This window comes from Ovis canadensis, chromosome 16 (genome assembly GCF_042477335.2).
Source record: "Ovis canadensis isolate MfBH-ARS-UI-01 breed Bighorn chromosome 16, ARS-UI_OviCan_v2, whole genome shotgun sequence".
Classification (NCBI taxonomy): domain Eukaryota; kingdom Metazoa; phylum Chordata; class Mammalia; order Artiodactyla; family Bovidae; genus Ovis; species Ovis canadensis.
Window position 1 is genome coordinate 36,108,684 of NC_091260.1, and position 15,198 is coordinate 36,123,881.

The window sequence follows — 15,198 nt, forward strand, 5'->3', positions numbered from 1 at the left end:
AGGTGCATTCTTTATAGCATTCAACAATCCTGAAAATCCTTTGGCTTGTTTGTGTTATTATTATTTGTATTTGTGTTATTATTTGCATTTATTATCTATCTTCCTCTACCACAATGGAGTTCCCACAAGGACATGGATCTCATTGATCTTATTCCCTACAGTATGCTTGGCACCTGTTTGCCTGACATCAAGTAGGAACCCAAGGAGTATCAGTTGAATGAATGATTCAAGGAACAAGTGAACTGACAGACAGCAACCAACACATCTGGTGATGCCTTCGGGCCTGGGGAGAATGTGTGTACTCCACTTTCCTTCCTAATAGCCTGTGCTCATCTCAGCCCCTCTGACTGTGGTTTTGCAGGGGATGACAGCACTCCACTGGGCAGCTTTCCACAACCAGCCTCAACACACCCAAATGCTGCTGAAGAAGGGGGCAGACCCTACCCTTGTGGATAAAGACTTTAAAACAGCTCTCCACTGGGCAGTCCAGGTGAGAAATTAGCCAATGGGCTTGTCTCAAGCGTAAATGGTGTAAAGCAATGTTAACAGTTCTGAGTAGGTCAGACCTGTAAGGCACAGTCCCAGCATTGATGTGGGCTTTATATGTATGATGGACTTCCCTTGTGGCTCAGCTGATAAGGAATCTTCCTGCAATGCGGGAGACCTGGGTTTGATCCCTGGGTTGGGAAGATCCCCTGGAGAAGGGAAAGGCTACCCACTCCAGTACTCTGGCCTGGAGAATTCCATGGACTGTATAGTCCATGGGGTTGCAATGAGTTGGACATGACTGAGTGACTTTCACTTCACTTCACTTATATGTATGACAGAGCAAGCAAGATATATGCACGCTGCCCTCCTCCCTCCATCCATACCCAGAAAGGCAACAGCAGACCGGTCACTTTGGAGCATTTGGGTACATCAGTTGCTGAGAAGAAATCCTGCCAAGGTAAAGAGGGGAGGAGTTACAAAATATCAGGCAGAGCCCACCTTGGCTGTTACACACACACACACACACACACACACACACACACACACACACACACACACATATATACACACCTCACTCTCTCCAGCAGTGCTTGCTGAGGGCTCACAGTGTTCCATGATAATTCTTCGAAGAATTGCTAGAAGTCCCTTCAGAGTCTTTGGACTATGAGTCTCTTCTTCCTTCCAAATCCTCTGAAGCAGAATAATTCCAGGAGACCCTGAGTTCTACTCTGAACCCTGAAAATAGCGACTCATGACACTTACCTCGCTATCCCAAAAGGGAGTCTGTATCAGTACATATAACTGGAGAAATCAGAAATCTACAGCTCAAAGAGAGGAAAACTGAGACTGAGGTGAAAGAATGACCACTGGTAACATTTATTGAGGTGTTGTCTCGGGAAATCATTCAAAGGGATTGATTAACTAGGAGTTATCTGTTCTGTCCTTGAGAGCAGTACTATGCATCCTTTGAACAAAACTGCCAGCCCCTTCTGTCTTTTGATGCCTGATGTAGACATCCCCACTGTTTATTTCCATCAGCCCTATAAAGAGACCCTTGCTGAACTGTGGTCAGCATCCCCCTGATTCTATGCACCCCGACAGTGGTTTCACTTAGGTGTTTTCACGTGCCACACATGGCGGAGAAGGGCACCTGGCACTTTCAGGGTTGACATGTGCGCCTGAGATCAAGGGGAAATAGAAGTGATTTGGAAACTACTCTGTTTTTGTTCTTGCAAGCTTGGCTTCAGTTACTCTGTAGCAGGGCCAGCCCTGACAAAACTCTGAAATGAATAAAGCTTGTTTTTGTCATCCCCACCTGCCCTGAGCACCCTCCTACATACCTTCAGTATTTAATCAGCTGCCTTGCCAATCCCCCATGCCAGTCCCTGCCCAGCACCCAGTCCTCTGGCCAGAGGTCACCATTGCAGCAGTGGCCCCAGGGTAATACGGCTGGGCAACTAAGAAACATCCCACATGTATTGGTTCTCAGCTGGGGTGACAGTGGTATCAGAATCAAGCATTTTCTGTATCTTCACTCTCATCACCTCTGTTCTCTGATTCCATCGATCTAGGATGGGGCTCCTGTACGTGAATTTGACAAAATCTCCCCGAGGAATTCTTACCTGTATGCCTCCTCTGCTCCACCTTTGTCCACTGCACCCACAGTTTAGAGCTACTGCTTGGGACACAGGCTTGCAATTGAATCAGCAGCGCTTGTAAAATGACAAATTCCCAGACCCCACTCCAGATCTAATGAGTTGGGCTCTTTGTGGGTGGGAACCCCTGTTTTTATCCTCCAAGAGGCAATTTTGCAAAATCGAAAGAAAAATGTGCTCAGCTCAGAGGATCTGAGTTTGCATTAACAGAATCGGATTTGTTCTGAGAAAAGTCCCTGATGCCTGCTTGGCTTAACTATTGGTGTATCTTTGGGGTGTGAATGAGACTGTGTACATGACAGTGATACGTAATATTCTATGTGATTGGAAGAGATTATAGTTTTTATTATGGTTCCCAATTTCCTCTATGAAAGCTTAGTTAGCATACTATCTACATAATCTTTCTCTCTACTAAATGATGTGGCTTTTACCTGCTACATTGATTTTAATCCTGCCTGCACATTAGAATCAAATGAAGAGCTTTTAAGCAATACTGATACTCAAGCCCCACACCTATTTTCAGTCAATTATTCTGGGGTGCAACCCAGCTGTTAGTATTTTTGCAACATTTTCCCTTCTTCTAGGAGCTTGTAATGCCCAGCTAGGGTTGAAAACCACTATGATAAATGAGTTCATATGAATATGTGCTAAAACCTTAGCTACTCCTACCTAAGATATTTGCATTCTGACTCATGATTTTGTAAACTAAGTATAATGCCTCACACATTTATATACTTAATAACTTAATAAATGCTTAGTGAGCGCCTACTTTGTATGTGGCATGGGAAGGGGGAAAGATTAACACTACAGATCCCTTCTAGGACCCCTATAATCACATGTGATATTGCATGGGTGGATCTGTGAGGATGTTGGCATACGTTTTTCTGAGGAAGGTGTCCACTATTTCTTCAGCTCTTCAATGAGGATCTGTAACCAGACTCCAGAATGTTAAGAATCTTACTCTGGAGGAACTGTGCACCTTCTCACTCCCTGTGGTTAGCACTAAAATTCAGAAGTGATGTGCTTTGACCTTTACTCTTCAGAGAAGACCAAGGGTAATTCCAAATGTCAGGCAAAACCAGGATTACACTTGCCTCCTTTAGCCAGCTTCTTCATTTATAACACCTGCTCCGCTTGAAGTTTTTCCATATGAATAGGTCTATTTCCTGCTGTCATTTAGTCCTTTCACTGAATTTAGGGCTTTTCTCTGGAACTATAAGAGACCATACTTAAAGTGACAGGACTTTGAGTTAATAAAGCCTCTGTATTTGACCCAGGTAATCAACGCAGTAAAGATTTGAAACACTGGACCCAGAAAGTAAGGCCTTCCCAGGTGGCGCTAGTGGTAAAGAACCCACCTGCCAATGCAGGAAACATAAGAGGTATGGGTTCAATCCCTAGCTCTGGAAGATCCCCTGGAGAATGAAATAGCAACCCACTCCAGTATTCTTGCCTGGAGAATCCCCATGGACAGAGGAGCCTGGTGGGCTACAGTCCATGGGATCACAAAGAGTCAGACACAACAGAACAACTAACACTGTCTTGCAAGTATGCCCTCCCAGAAAGTAAACTACATTTGACTTCTGCCCCATTTCTCAGGTCCCTTGGTCGCTGGTGGGGCCCTCCTGTAGGCCCATTGCCCTCATTCACCTTCCCCATCTGCCCAGGAGACTCCACTGCTTGGCTCTCTCTGGGCTAACACTGAGCAGAACCCTGTCCCTGTCTGCATCCAGTCTCCCCTGATGAAATCTCAGTCGCTTTGGGGCATGTTCTCACCTATTTGTGATGGCACTCACTTATCAGGAGTCTACACAGGTCTCTCTCAGCTTCATCTCCCTCTCACTCCTCAACACTGCAGAAGTCATAAATCTTTTTTTCATTCTCTTTTCCTCAGAAAGCCCATCGGTTCCAATGACTTTAGCTACCAATTTACTCAGAATTTCCTCAGGTCAAAATCCAGCACTAACCTCTCTCTTGACACTAGGCTCACATTTCCAGCTCTACCAGGCATCTTCCCATCATTTCCCATGGATGTGTCAAAGTCAACTTGTTCAAACTGAATCCACAGTCTCTCCTTCCCATCACATTTCCATCCTCCCAGTTGTCCAAGACAAAGGCCTCCAGGTGGCCCATGAACATTCCTTCCTTATCATCATTCACATCCAGTTGGTTGTCAAGACCTTTTCCTTCCACCTCCTCAGGCCTCACAGTTACCTCTTTTCTATTCCCACGGTATAGATCAGGGTCCTAGCACAAAGCAGCCCACTCAGACGGGATTAATTGAGCATAGATTCATAAAAAGGCTGTTTACAGACAACCACAGGTTGCCATTAGGGAATCTGGGCCTAAAAGAGCCTGGGAGGGAAAGGTTACTAAGACACAGCAAAAGTTGTAACTGTAGGAGAGGGCCCAGGACAGAAACTGTTGCCCTGGATGGAATACTCAACCTGTGACCTAGCAGGGAGAGAACTGAACGATAAGTGCCCCAGTCACTATTTCCTCCTACGTCCATCTCCTGTCAGTGCCACTCACTGGCCAACCCCAACTAGAAGCCAAAGGGCCAAGGAGCCCATTTAATGCAACTCATACATGCTGAGAGCAGGTTGAAAACAGGGAGTTGACCAGGAAGAACAAATGGAGATGAGGAAGTACACCCACCATCACTGCCTTAGGTCAAGCTTCCCCTCTCTCTCATGGGATCAGTTTCAGCATCTGTATTTCTACTTCAGCCCTCTCTTTCTCTACGCTATTCTCACATTGCTGCCAGGTGCTCTTTCTACAAATCACAAAGGAATGTACTCCCGTAACCGTTACTGCACCAAAACAATTATGGTCACACTTGGTTCTTGGCTCAAAAGGCTTCAGCAAGTGCTGTTTTTTGGTAAAGAGCAAACTCTTTGATTTACACTGACTGCTGTGAACAATCACTCCCCACCCCACCCTACTCCCTGTTTCTCCTCTTCAATCTGTGTATACATTAATCCAGTCATACTAGAATATTGATAATCCCCTCAATACATGAGAAAGATTCATCCAATCTTCCCCTTGGTCATCCTCTTCCCCTTTGGTGAAACATTTCTTTCTACTTGTTTTTCTTTAAATGGTATATGCTGCTAAGTCACTTCAGTCATGTCTGACTCTGTGTGACCAGATAGACGGCAGCCCACCAGGCTCCCCCGTCCCTGGGATTCTCCAGGCAAGAACACTGGAGTGGGTTGCCATTTCCTTCTCCAATACATGAAAGTGAAAAGTGAAAGGGAAGTCGCTCAGTCGTGTCTGACTCTTAGTGACCCTATGGACTGCAGCCCACCAGGCTCCTCCATCCATGGGATTTTCCAGGCAAGAGTACTGGAGTGGGGTGCCACTGCCTTCTCCATAAATGGTATATACTTAACAGTAATCTTATTGATTTATTTGGCTGCATCAGGTCCTAGTTGTGGTATGCAGAATCTTTCCTTATGGTGCCCTGGCTCAGCAGTTGAGGCTCAAAGGTTAATTTGCCCTGCCACATGTGGGATCTTAGTTCCTCGGTCAGGGATTAAACTTGAAACCCTGCATTAGGAGGCGGATTCTTAACCACTGGACCATCAAGGAAGTCCCAATACTTTTTTCTTCTGGCCTTCCCTGCCTCATCCCTTCTAACTGCAGACTTTATACTTGTTCCTCCTTATTTCTCAAGGCTCAACTAAGTTTACCCTCTTTGCTGAACTCCCTTTTAGAATTTTCCCCTCTGTCCAGCACGTCCTTCCTTCTATTGCTGGTGTTACTATCAGTGGCATACCTACATCTCCTCTTCTAGACCACATGCTTAAGTGTAACATACCTTACTCATCCAGCTGTCTCTCAAGACCCAAAACAGACCTTTGTGAATCTTTATGAATAGCAAAAAAGTTTTCACTGAATTCAGTTCAATAAGCTTATCCATCACAAGCCACTGGAATTGGAATTAGTGTTTTATTGGGTTCTTTCTGTGACATACCATTTTCAGCTTAACCAAGACCTCCAGGAATGCATTGCCTTAGTATCAAGGAGCTTTTCCTAATGATATGTAATCTAGGATAGCTATGATGACAGGTCAGTGAGAGGGCCAAGTATCTACCGCCCCTCAAATCTCACCTCTAGCTCCTTCCTCCTGCTGCTGCTGCTGCTAAGTCGCTTCAGTCATGTCCGACTCTGTGCAACCCCATAGACGGCAGCCCACCAGCCTCCCCCATCCCTGGGATTCTCCAGGCAAGAACACTGGAGTAGGTTGCCATTTCCTTCTCCAATGCATGAAAGTGAAAAGTCAAAGTGAAGTCACTCAGTCGTGTCCGACTCTCAGCGACCCCACGGGCTGCAGCCCACCAGGCTCCTCCGTCCATGGGATTTTCCAGGCAAGAGCCCTTCCTCCTAACCCTAACTAATGTGTTTATTTAGAAGCTTCCTCAGTAGTACTCTTCTTGCAGTGCATTTTTCAAGAGTGAGTAGAAAAAAAAGAACTGCCCTAATATAAAGCAACTATTTCATGTTTTTTCATTCGGTATGTGATTAAGGAAATTATACACACACCCTTGGAGCTCTTGAATGGAACCATGAAGCCACTAGTGTCTGAGACTGATTTGGTCCAGCATGAAATTCTCCTCCTTCCTGTGGTGGCCAAGATATGTGATCAACTGTCTGAACTGTGTCAAAACTCTATAAATATACTTTAAATATATTCAGAATGCCAAAGGATAATTATAAATGTCATAGGCCAGTGGATCCAGACCATAGATGAAAGAACCTTAGAGCTGGGAGGGACCACACAAAGTCATTTAATGCAACCCCTCTGTTCACAGGTGGAAAACTAGTACACAGGGAGGTTACCATTGTCCAGGCTGACCCTACACCCACAGGTGCCCAGACCACACAACTCCCAGTGCTTGATTAAAGGAAAACTAGAAAACCACATAAGCCCAGAATAATCAAAGAGAAAGTCAAATTTACTAAATCAACTCCCATTACCCTGGAAGCAAAGATGGAGTTATCTTAAAAGATAGCCTAAATTAAAGTGGCCTGCATGTGTCAGCTCCCCAGGGCTTGGCTGCAGAGAGGGAAGGAGATGGGTGGACGGCCAAAAAATAGGAACTCACCTAGGAGTAAACACAAGTAAAGAAAGACGTGAAAAGATAGTGAAAGGTGGGAGATAGTGAGAAAAAGAGAAGAAAGCTAAGAAAAGAACGGGTATAATTCTAGTTTGGCTTTGCCCATAGTTTGTAAGGCTTGTTTTATTTATTTATTTATGCTCGGTTCAGCCAATATTTGTTACAAGTTACTCTTTATGAGGCTCCGTTTCAGCAGAAAGACAGTGTTTCTACACATGACCACAGTAAGGAAGGAGGTTTCGTGGGGGTGTTTTCCATATTAATCATTAGAACACCTGTGAAACGATGTAATTCAGCAGCTGAGGGTCACAGTGCCTCACTGCCCCTCACCCACCATTTCTATCTTACAGTAGCCCTCCAGGGGGGTCAGCCCCAAGTTTTGGGATACAGCAGACCCTGGTATCAGGCCAAGCAGAAAGCCTGGGTCCAAACAGGTTAATTATGAAAAGGGTCCTGACTGCAAGCTAGGATATTGGGCCCCTTTCTCTTCTAGTCAGGCTTCCCTGATAGCTCTGTTGGTGAAGAATCCACCTGCAATGCAGGAAACCCTGGTTCGATTCCTGGGTTGGGAAGATCTGCTGGAGAAGGGATAATACTGGATACCCACTCCAGTATTCTTGGGAGTCTCTTGTGGCTCAGCTGGTAAAGAATCTGCCTGCAATGTGGTAGACCTGGGTTTGAACCCTGGATTGGGAAGATCCCCTGGAGAAGGGAAAGTCTACCAACTTCAGTATTCTGACCTGGAGAATTCCATGGACTGTAGAGTCCATGGGGGTTGCAAAGAGTTGGACACGACTAAGCGACTTTCACTTCACTTCTCTTCTAGTCAGCCACAAACCCTCAACTCTCGTGTGTTCACAATCTACTAGTTCACAAGCTAGTAGGTCTTCCCCTCCGACTCCATTCCAGTCTGACACATTTGGCTCCAGATGAACTTAAGGGCCAGTGTTCTTCTCACAGCACAAAACCACCTAGCCCTTTAAAAGGGCCACGTGACCTGAAACCCTTTCATCTCCTTTGAGCAGTCACTGTCATGTGACAAACAGACCCCTACTTCCAAGAGAAGGACAGAGATTGGAGTTCCCTTCCTGAAGAACCCACCATAGAACTAATTTCTCCAACACGTTAACAAATAAACAACTAATCCTAAATCTTGCACTAAGATTTCTTGGGAAGTCACCTGGAATAAAAAGGGTCTACAATAAGGATATTGAAATCTTGTTTTTTATCAGTCTCTGATAACAAAATTACTGTACCTTAATCTAACTTTCTTCTTGGCAAGGCTTCTTATGAATTCTTCTCCTTCATGAGGTGTAAAAAGAAAATGACTAGGACTCAGTGGTTCCCAGCAGTCTTTAGGTTACATGAAGACAATTTCATGGATTACCCACAGATAAAAACAACACAATAAAAGAAAAATAAATAAACCCACAATCTTATTTGGCCACCCAATGCAGAATTCTAGAGCTCCATAATAAGATCTATACAATATTCTTTCCCTGTTGAACAATATTCCCACCAAATGGAAACTCACTCTCCAATTTTCCTAGGGGCCCTTGTGGGCAACACCCATTTCTTCTCTCCTAGTGCTTCCTGGTGTCTGTGACCGAGGCTTCCCAGGCCTGGAGACTCCATCTGATGGATGTTCAGCTGAGTTTGCCAAGAAGACCACTGAGCCAGGGCCTCTATTCACAAACTAGGGACCTCTCTTTGTTGTTGTTGTTTAGTCGTTTAGTCGTGTCCAACTCTTTCGAAACCCCATGGACTATAACCTGCCAGGCTCCTCTGTTAATGAGATTTCCCAGGCAAGAATGCTGGGGTGGGTTGCCATGCCCTTCTCCAGGGGATCTTCTCGACCCAGGGATCAAACCCGCGTCTCCTGCATCTCCTGTACTGCAGGCAGATTCTTTTCCCCTGAGCCACCAGGGAAGCCCTAGGGACCCCTCTAGGGCTCTCTCAAATTCTTGTGAGGGTGCACCATGGCAACCGTCCTAAGAGAGGCTTTTAAAGCACCAAATGTGGAAAGAAGGTCTCAGTTGGTAAGACACACTTTACTGCTACTGATGTTGCTGATACCAACAACAGTTTTCACTTTAATTCCTCCCATGTGAACATGCAGAATCAGATAAATAAACCATTCCTTTAACTGAAGACAAAATAGTGTAGCAGTGAAGTGCCAGGGCTCTGCAGTCAGTCCCAGCCTTGCCACCTATGGCTGTGACATTGGACAACGAATCTGCCTGGGATGCAGAAGACCTGGGTTCAATCCCTGGGTTGGGATTGAACAACAGTGACCTATTCCAGTACTCTAGCCTGGGAAACCCCATGGGCAGAGGAGCCTGGCAGGCTACAGTCCATGGGGTCGCAAAGAGTCAGACACAACCGAGCGACTCACTGGCAGACAGAATCCCTCTGTGCCTCCAATTTCTCCTCTACAATATGAGGATGATAAGAGTGCCTACCTTATGGTACTCACTTGTTTAGTCCTGACACCCACGGAGTTGTTGTCAGGATTAAACAAGTGAGAACAGGCCGTGCTGGGCACAGAACATTCACTTGGTAAACATCATTATCACCGTTACTCTTGGGAGGATATTATTATAAAAACAATGGGGATGTAAATGAGGGTTGGATTTGAAGACAAAGGAATTGTCTGAAAGATTCAGGACAAAGGCATTTTGGAGAAAAGGGGTAAGCGAGTGAAATTTCTCTTATCCAGAAAAGCCATGTAAGAGTCCAGCTCTCAAGGGAAATGCTGACAAGGGACTATCTGCTCAGGAAGTCAGAAGGGGCCCACTCAGACGTGCCAGACTGCAGCCCACCCCCACCCTGCATCTAAGCTGGTTGCTTCCAAAATGGCTCCTGCATGGGTCAGGCAAGGAGAGAGGAAGACAGTGTGTAAGATGTGGGTTCTGTTTTTTCCATCTGTGCTTGACGCTCCATCCCACACAGAAGGAGAACCCGTGACAGGCTGTTTTGCTGTTTAAAACACTTTGGCGAGCCGAATTCCTTTGCTCTTCCAGGAAACTGTAAACAAAATCAATTCATTGAGTGGACCCTCTTTTTTGCTTCTATTTTACTTCTCTAGGGGCTAATGCTTCTTAAAAGGGGAGAGGAGCTTCTTGATTGTCTTAAATATACATACGTCAGACCTTTCAAAATAAGTTTAAGTAACATTAGGTGAAAGAATCTTAGAAAAGCTGATAAAGCAGGCGTGAAAGCTTAGATGTGTTCACTGCAGCAACGTTTTGATGACAAGCATGCCATGGAACTGAACTCATTGATCCAAATTATTTAAAAGTCATTGTGAGAAGAAGGACGGAGGGAGAAGAGGATGTAAGGGGGAGGGTGAGACGCAGGGAAGGCTAAAGGTGGCCGGCAGGGACTACGTTATGGATGTGTCCCCTGGCAGGGCTCTGGGGATAGACTCAGGAAGGATCCGGACGGCGAACCAGAGCCCTAGCCACCTGGAGGGCTTGCACTCACAGTGAGAATGCCCAGCCCAAGGGAGTGTGACGTGCGAGCCTGCTCAGTCACTTCAGTCCTGTTCCAGTCTGCAGCCCTAAGGACTGTAGCCCACCAGGCTCTTGTGTCCATGGGATTCTCCAGGCAACCCAGGAGTGAGCTGCCATGCCCTCCTCCAGGGACCGAGTGTGATACTAAATAGCAAATAAAAATCTCCATGACAGGTCAAAAGAGACACCACAGAAGAAAGGAACACGTCATTCCTCTGGCATGTGAGCAGAGGGCTCCACATTTTTCCTGGGCCCCACAGATTATGTAGCTGGCCATGGTATAGTATTTTAAACCCAGTCAGCACTCTTCCTGGGGCTCAAAGTTGAGAGTTTTGATGCCCTCAGCCTTTGGTCCTGCAAGAGCTTTCAGAACTGGTGTCAGCCACTGTCCCCAGTACAGGGGGCAAACACTCCAGGGTTCACTGTGTAGTGGTTCTCTGAGAAGCCATGCTGAGTCATAGGATATCCGGAGAGATCTTGGTGCAAACAGGGAGAGGGGAGGGAAAGGAAGAGGAAAAGCCAAAATGAATGGGTTCTGTTCCACAGAATTGTGCAAACTGACTCAGAGGTTCTAAAACACAACCCGGGGTCAAATAATCAAGTGGGAAGAATGCCAAAAGAAATGTTACATACTTGGAAAATTTGTTGTGAGATGGCTGTTGAACAGCATTTGGAGTGTATTAGAATTGCAGCTTTTAAAAAGTTCAGTAATCCCTTTCAGCCCAGGGACCCTGAGTCTGGCATGTAACCTGGCTCCTGGCCCCCAGAACTACAGCCTATCTCTCCCATTTCTTTAAACTGCTCCTCATGCCTCCTAGGGACCTCCATTCTACCCATAAGACCTGCCGCCTAGAGATTCAGGGTCTCTGTGGATTCACTGAGAAAATGCAGATGAGTTATTTGGACTGTTTTATAATCTTTACCCAGATACCAGTAGAAAGCTGAAAGATAAGACTTTCCACAGTGTGAGACAGAATGACTTTATTTTATTGGCCTTTGAGGATTTATTGTTATCTTAAATTGCAAATGCTTATGTAGTGCAGCATGCTAAGCTGCTTCAGTCATGTCCAACTCTTTGCAATCCCATGGACTATGTGGCCTGCCAGGCTCCTTTGTCCATAAGATTCTAGAGGCAAGAATATTGGAGTAGGTTGCTGTGCCCAGGATCTTCCCAACCCAGGGATTGAATCCTAGTCTCCTGCATCTCCTGAACTGGCAAGCAGTTTCTTCACCACTAGAGCCACCTGGGAAGCGCTTACGTAGTGCTTTTTTTGTATTTTTCAGTCCAGTGAAAAATAACATGCACAATATTTACTTACTCGCTTATTCAAGCTAAAGAGATATAGGACACTCTCAAGGAAGAGCTGGTGACTTTTAAGGCTCGGACAGGTTGCTAAAAAGAATGTACAGCAATCTCATTCCAAAGATAAGATAAAAACTTATAGATCTACACAGAAAGAGGGATCCGATTTAAATGGTTTCCTGAAGCTCTTTCCTTTTCATACTTGTTTTACTTCTTTATTGATTAGCTACTAAATTATGACCCCGTTCAGTTCAGTTCAGTTCAGTCCCTCAGTCGGATCCGACTCTTTGTGACCCCATGAATCGCAGTTCGCCAGGCCTCCCTGTCCATCACCAACTCCCGGAGTTCAAACAGATTCATGTCCATTGAGTCAGTGATGCCATCCAGCCATCTCATCCTCTGTCATCCCCTTCTCCTCCTGCCCCCATCCCTCCCAGCATCAGAGTCTTTTCCAATGAGTCAACTCTTCGCATGAGGTGGCCAAAGTACTGGAGTTTCAGCTTTAGCATCATTCCTTCCAAAGAAATCCCAGGGCTGATCTCCTTTAGAATGGACTGGTTGGATCTCCTTGCAGTCCAAGGGACTCTCAAGAGTCTTCTCCAACATCACAGTTCAAATGCATCAATTCTTCGGTGCTCAGCCTTCTTCACAGTCCAACTCTCACATCCAACCATGACCACTGGAAAAACAATAGCCTTGACTAGACAGACCTTAGTCGGCAAAGTAATGTCTCTGCTTTTGAATATGCTATCTAGGTTGATCATAACTTTTCTTCCAAGGAGTAAGCATCTTTTAATTTCATGGCTGCAGTCACCATCTGCAGGGATTTTGGAGCCCAAAAAATAAAGTCTGACCCTGTTTCCACTGTTTCCCCATCTATTTCCCATGAAGTGATGGGACCAGATGCCATGATCTTCGTTTTCTGAATGTTGAGCTTTAAGCCAACTTTTTCACTCTCCTCTTTCACTTTCATCAAGAGGCTTTTTAGTTCCTCTTCACTTTCTGCCATAAGGGTGGTGTCATCTGCATATCTGAGGTGATTGATATTTCTCCCGGCAGTCTTGATTCCAGCTTGTGTTTCTTCCAGTCCAGCATTTCTCATGATGTACTCTGCATAGAAGTTAAATAAGCAGGGTGACAATATACAGCCTTGATGTACTCCTTTTCCTATTTGGAACCAGTCTGTTGTTCCATGTCTAGTTCTAACTGTTGCTTCCTGACCTGCATACAGGTTTCTCAAGAGGCAGGTCAGGTGGTCTGGTATTCCCATCTCTTTCAGAATTTTCCACAGTTGATTGTGATCCACACAGTCAAAGGCTTTGGCATAGTCAATAAAGCAGAAATAGGTGTTTTTCTGGAACTCTCTTGCTTTTTCCATGATCCAGCAGATGTTGGCAATTTGATCTCTGGTTCCTCTGCCTTTTCTAAAACCAGCTTGAACATCAGGAAGTTCACGGTTCATGTATTGCTGAAGCCTGGCTTGGAGAATTTTGAGCATTACTTTACTAGCATGTGAGATGAGTGCAATGGTGCAGTAGTTTGAGCATTGTTTGGCATTGCCTTTCTTTGGGATTGGAATGAAAACTGACCTTTTCCAGTCCTGTGGCCACTGCTGAGTTTTCCAAATTTGCTGGCATATTGAGTGCAGCACTTTCACAGCATCATGTTTCAGGATTTGAAATAGCTCCACTGGAATTCCATCATCTCCACTAGCTTTGTTCATAGTGATGCTTTCTAAGGCCCACCTGACTTCACATTCCAGGATGTTATGCCCCACTTCTGTTCAAAAAGGACTTTTGACAACTAAATTACATGCAACTTCTAGCAATTTGACTATTACCAGATCATTTTGGTCATCATTATGCCACTAATCAGTATTCATCATTGTCATTTTGTTAATATTAAAATTAACTGCCAGCTTCTCAGGGGTCAACCTCTACAGTGAGCAGGAAGCAAGATACATATATTTAATGAGGAAGTTATCTAGGTGGCCCACCCATCATGCTAGCTCTGATGTCAGTCAATTACACACATATTTATTTATTTATTTATTTTAATATAAATTTATTTATTTTAATTGGAGGTTAATTACTTTATAATATTGTATTGGTTTTGCCATACATCAACATGTATCCGCCACGATCTACACGTGTTCCCCATCCTGAACCCCTTTCCCACCTCCCTCCCCATCCCATCCCTCTGGGTCATCCCAGTGCACCAGCCCTGAGCATCCTGTATCCTGCATCGAGCCTGGACTGGCGATTCATTTCACATATGATAATATACATGTTTCAATGCCATTCTCCCAAATCATCCCACCCTCACCCTTTCCCACAGAGTCCAAAAGACTGTTCTATACATTTGCGTCTCTTTTGCTGTCTTGCATACAGGGTTATTGTTATCATCTTTCTAAATTCCATATATATATGTTAGTATACTATATTGGTGTTTTTCTTTCTAGCTTACTTCACTCTGTATAATTGGCTCCAGTTTTATCCACCTCATTAGAACTGATTCAAATGTATTCTTTTTAATGGCTGAGTAATACTCCATTGTGTATATGTACCACAGCTTTCTTATCCATTCATCTGCTGATGGACATCTAGGTTGCGTCCATGTCCTGGCTATTATAAACAGTGCTGCGATGAACATTGGGGTAAACGTGTCTCTTTCAATTCTGGTTTCCTTGGTGTGTATGCCCAGCAGTGGGATTGCTGGGTCTTTTGGCAGTTCTATTTCCAGTTTTTTAAGGAATCTCCACACTGTTCTCCAAAGTGGCTGTATTAGTTTGCATTCCTACCAACAGTGTAGGAGGGTTCGCTTTTCTCCACACCCTCTCCAGCATTTATTGCTTGTAGACTTTCCTCCCTGGATTTCCCAGGTGATCAATGGTAAAGAATCTGCCTGCCAGTGCAGGAGACTCAGGAGACACTGGTTCGATCCCTGAGTGGGGAAGACCCCTGGAGGACGAAATGGCAACCTACTTGAGTATTCTTGCCTGGAGAATCCCATGGACAGAGAAGCCTGGTGGGCTACAGTCCATAGGATCCAAAGAGTCAGACCCGACTAAGCACTCACATGCCTTAAGTCCTCCTTAGTTCACTAATTATGGA

At 45.0% G+C, this 15,198-nt stretch overlaps 1 protein-coding gene across 2 annotated transcripts in view; it reads left to right on the forward strand.

Moving 5' to 3' along the window:
• The window catches only part of ANKRD55 (ankyrin repeat domain 55), a 112,116-nt gene that overhangs the window by 65,013 nt on the left and 31,905 nt on the right, over positions 1 to 15,198 (forward strand). For both annotated transcript variants that reach the window (XM_069555951.1, XM_069555950.1), the window contains exon 7: positions 362 to 490. In XM_069555951.1, coding sequence (XP_069412052.1) covers positions 362 to 490 — 129 coding nt within the window. The remainder of the gene's footprint in view (positions 1 to 361; positions 491 to 15,198) is intronic.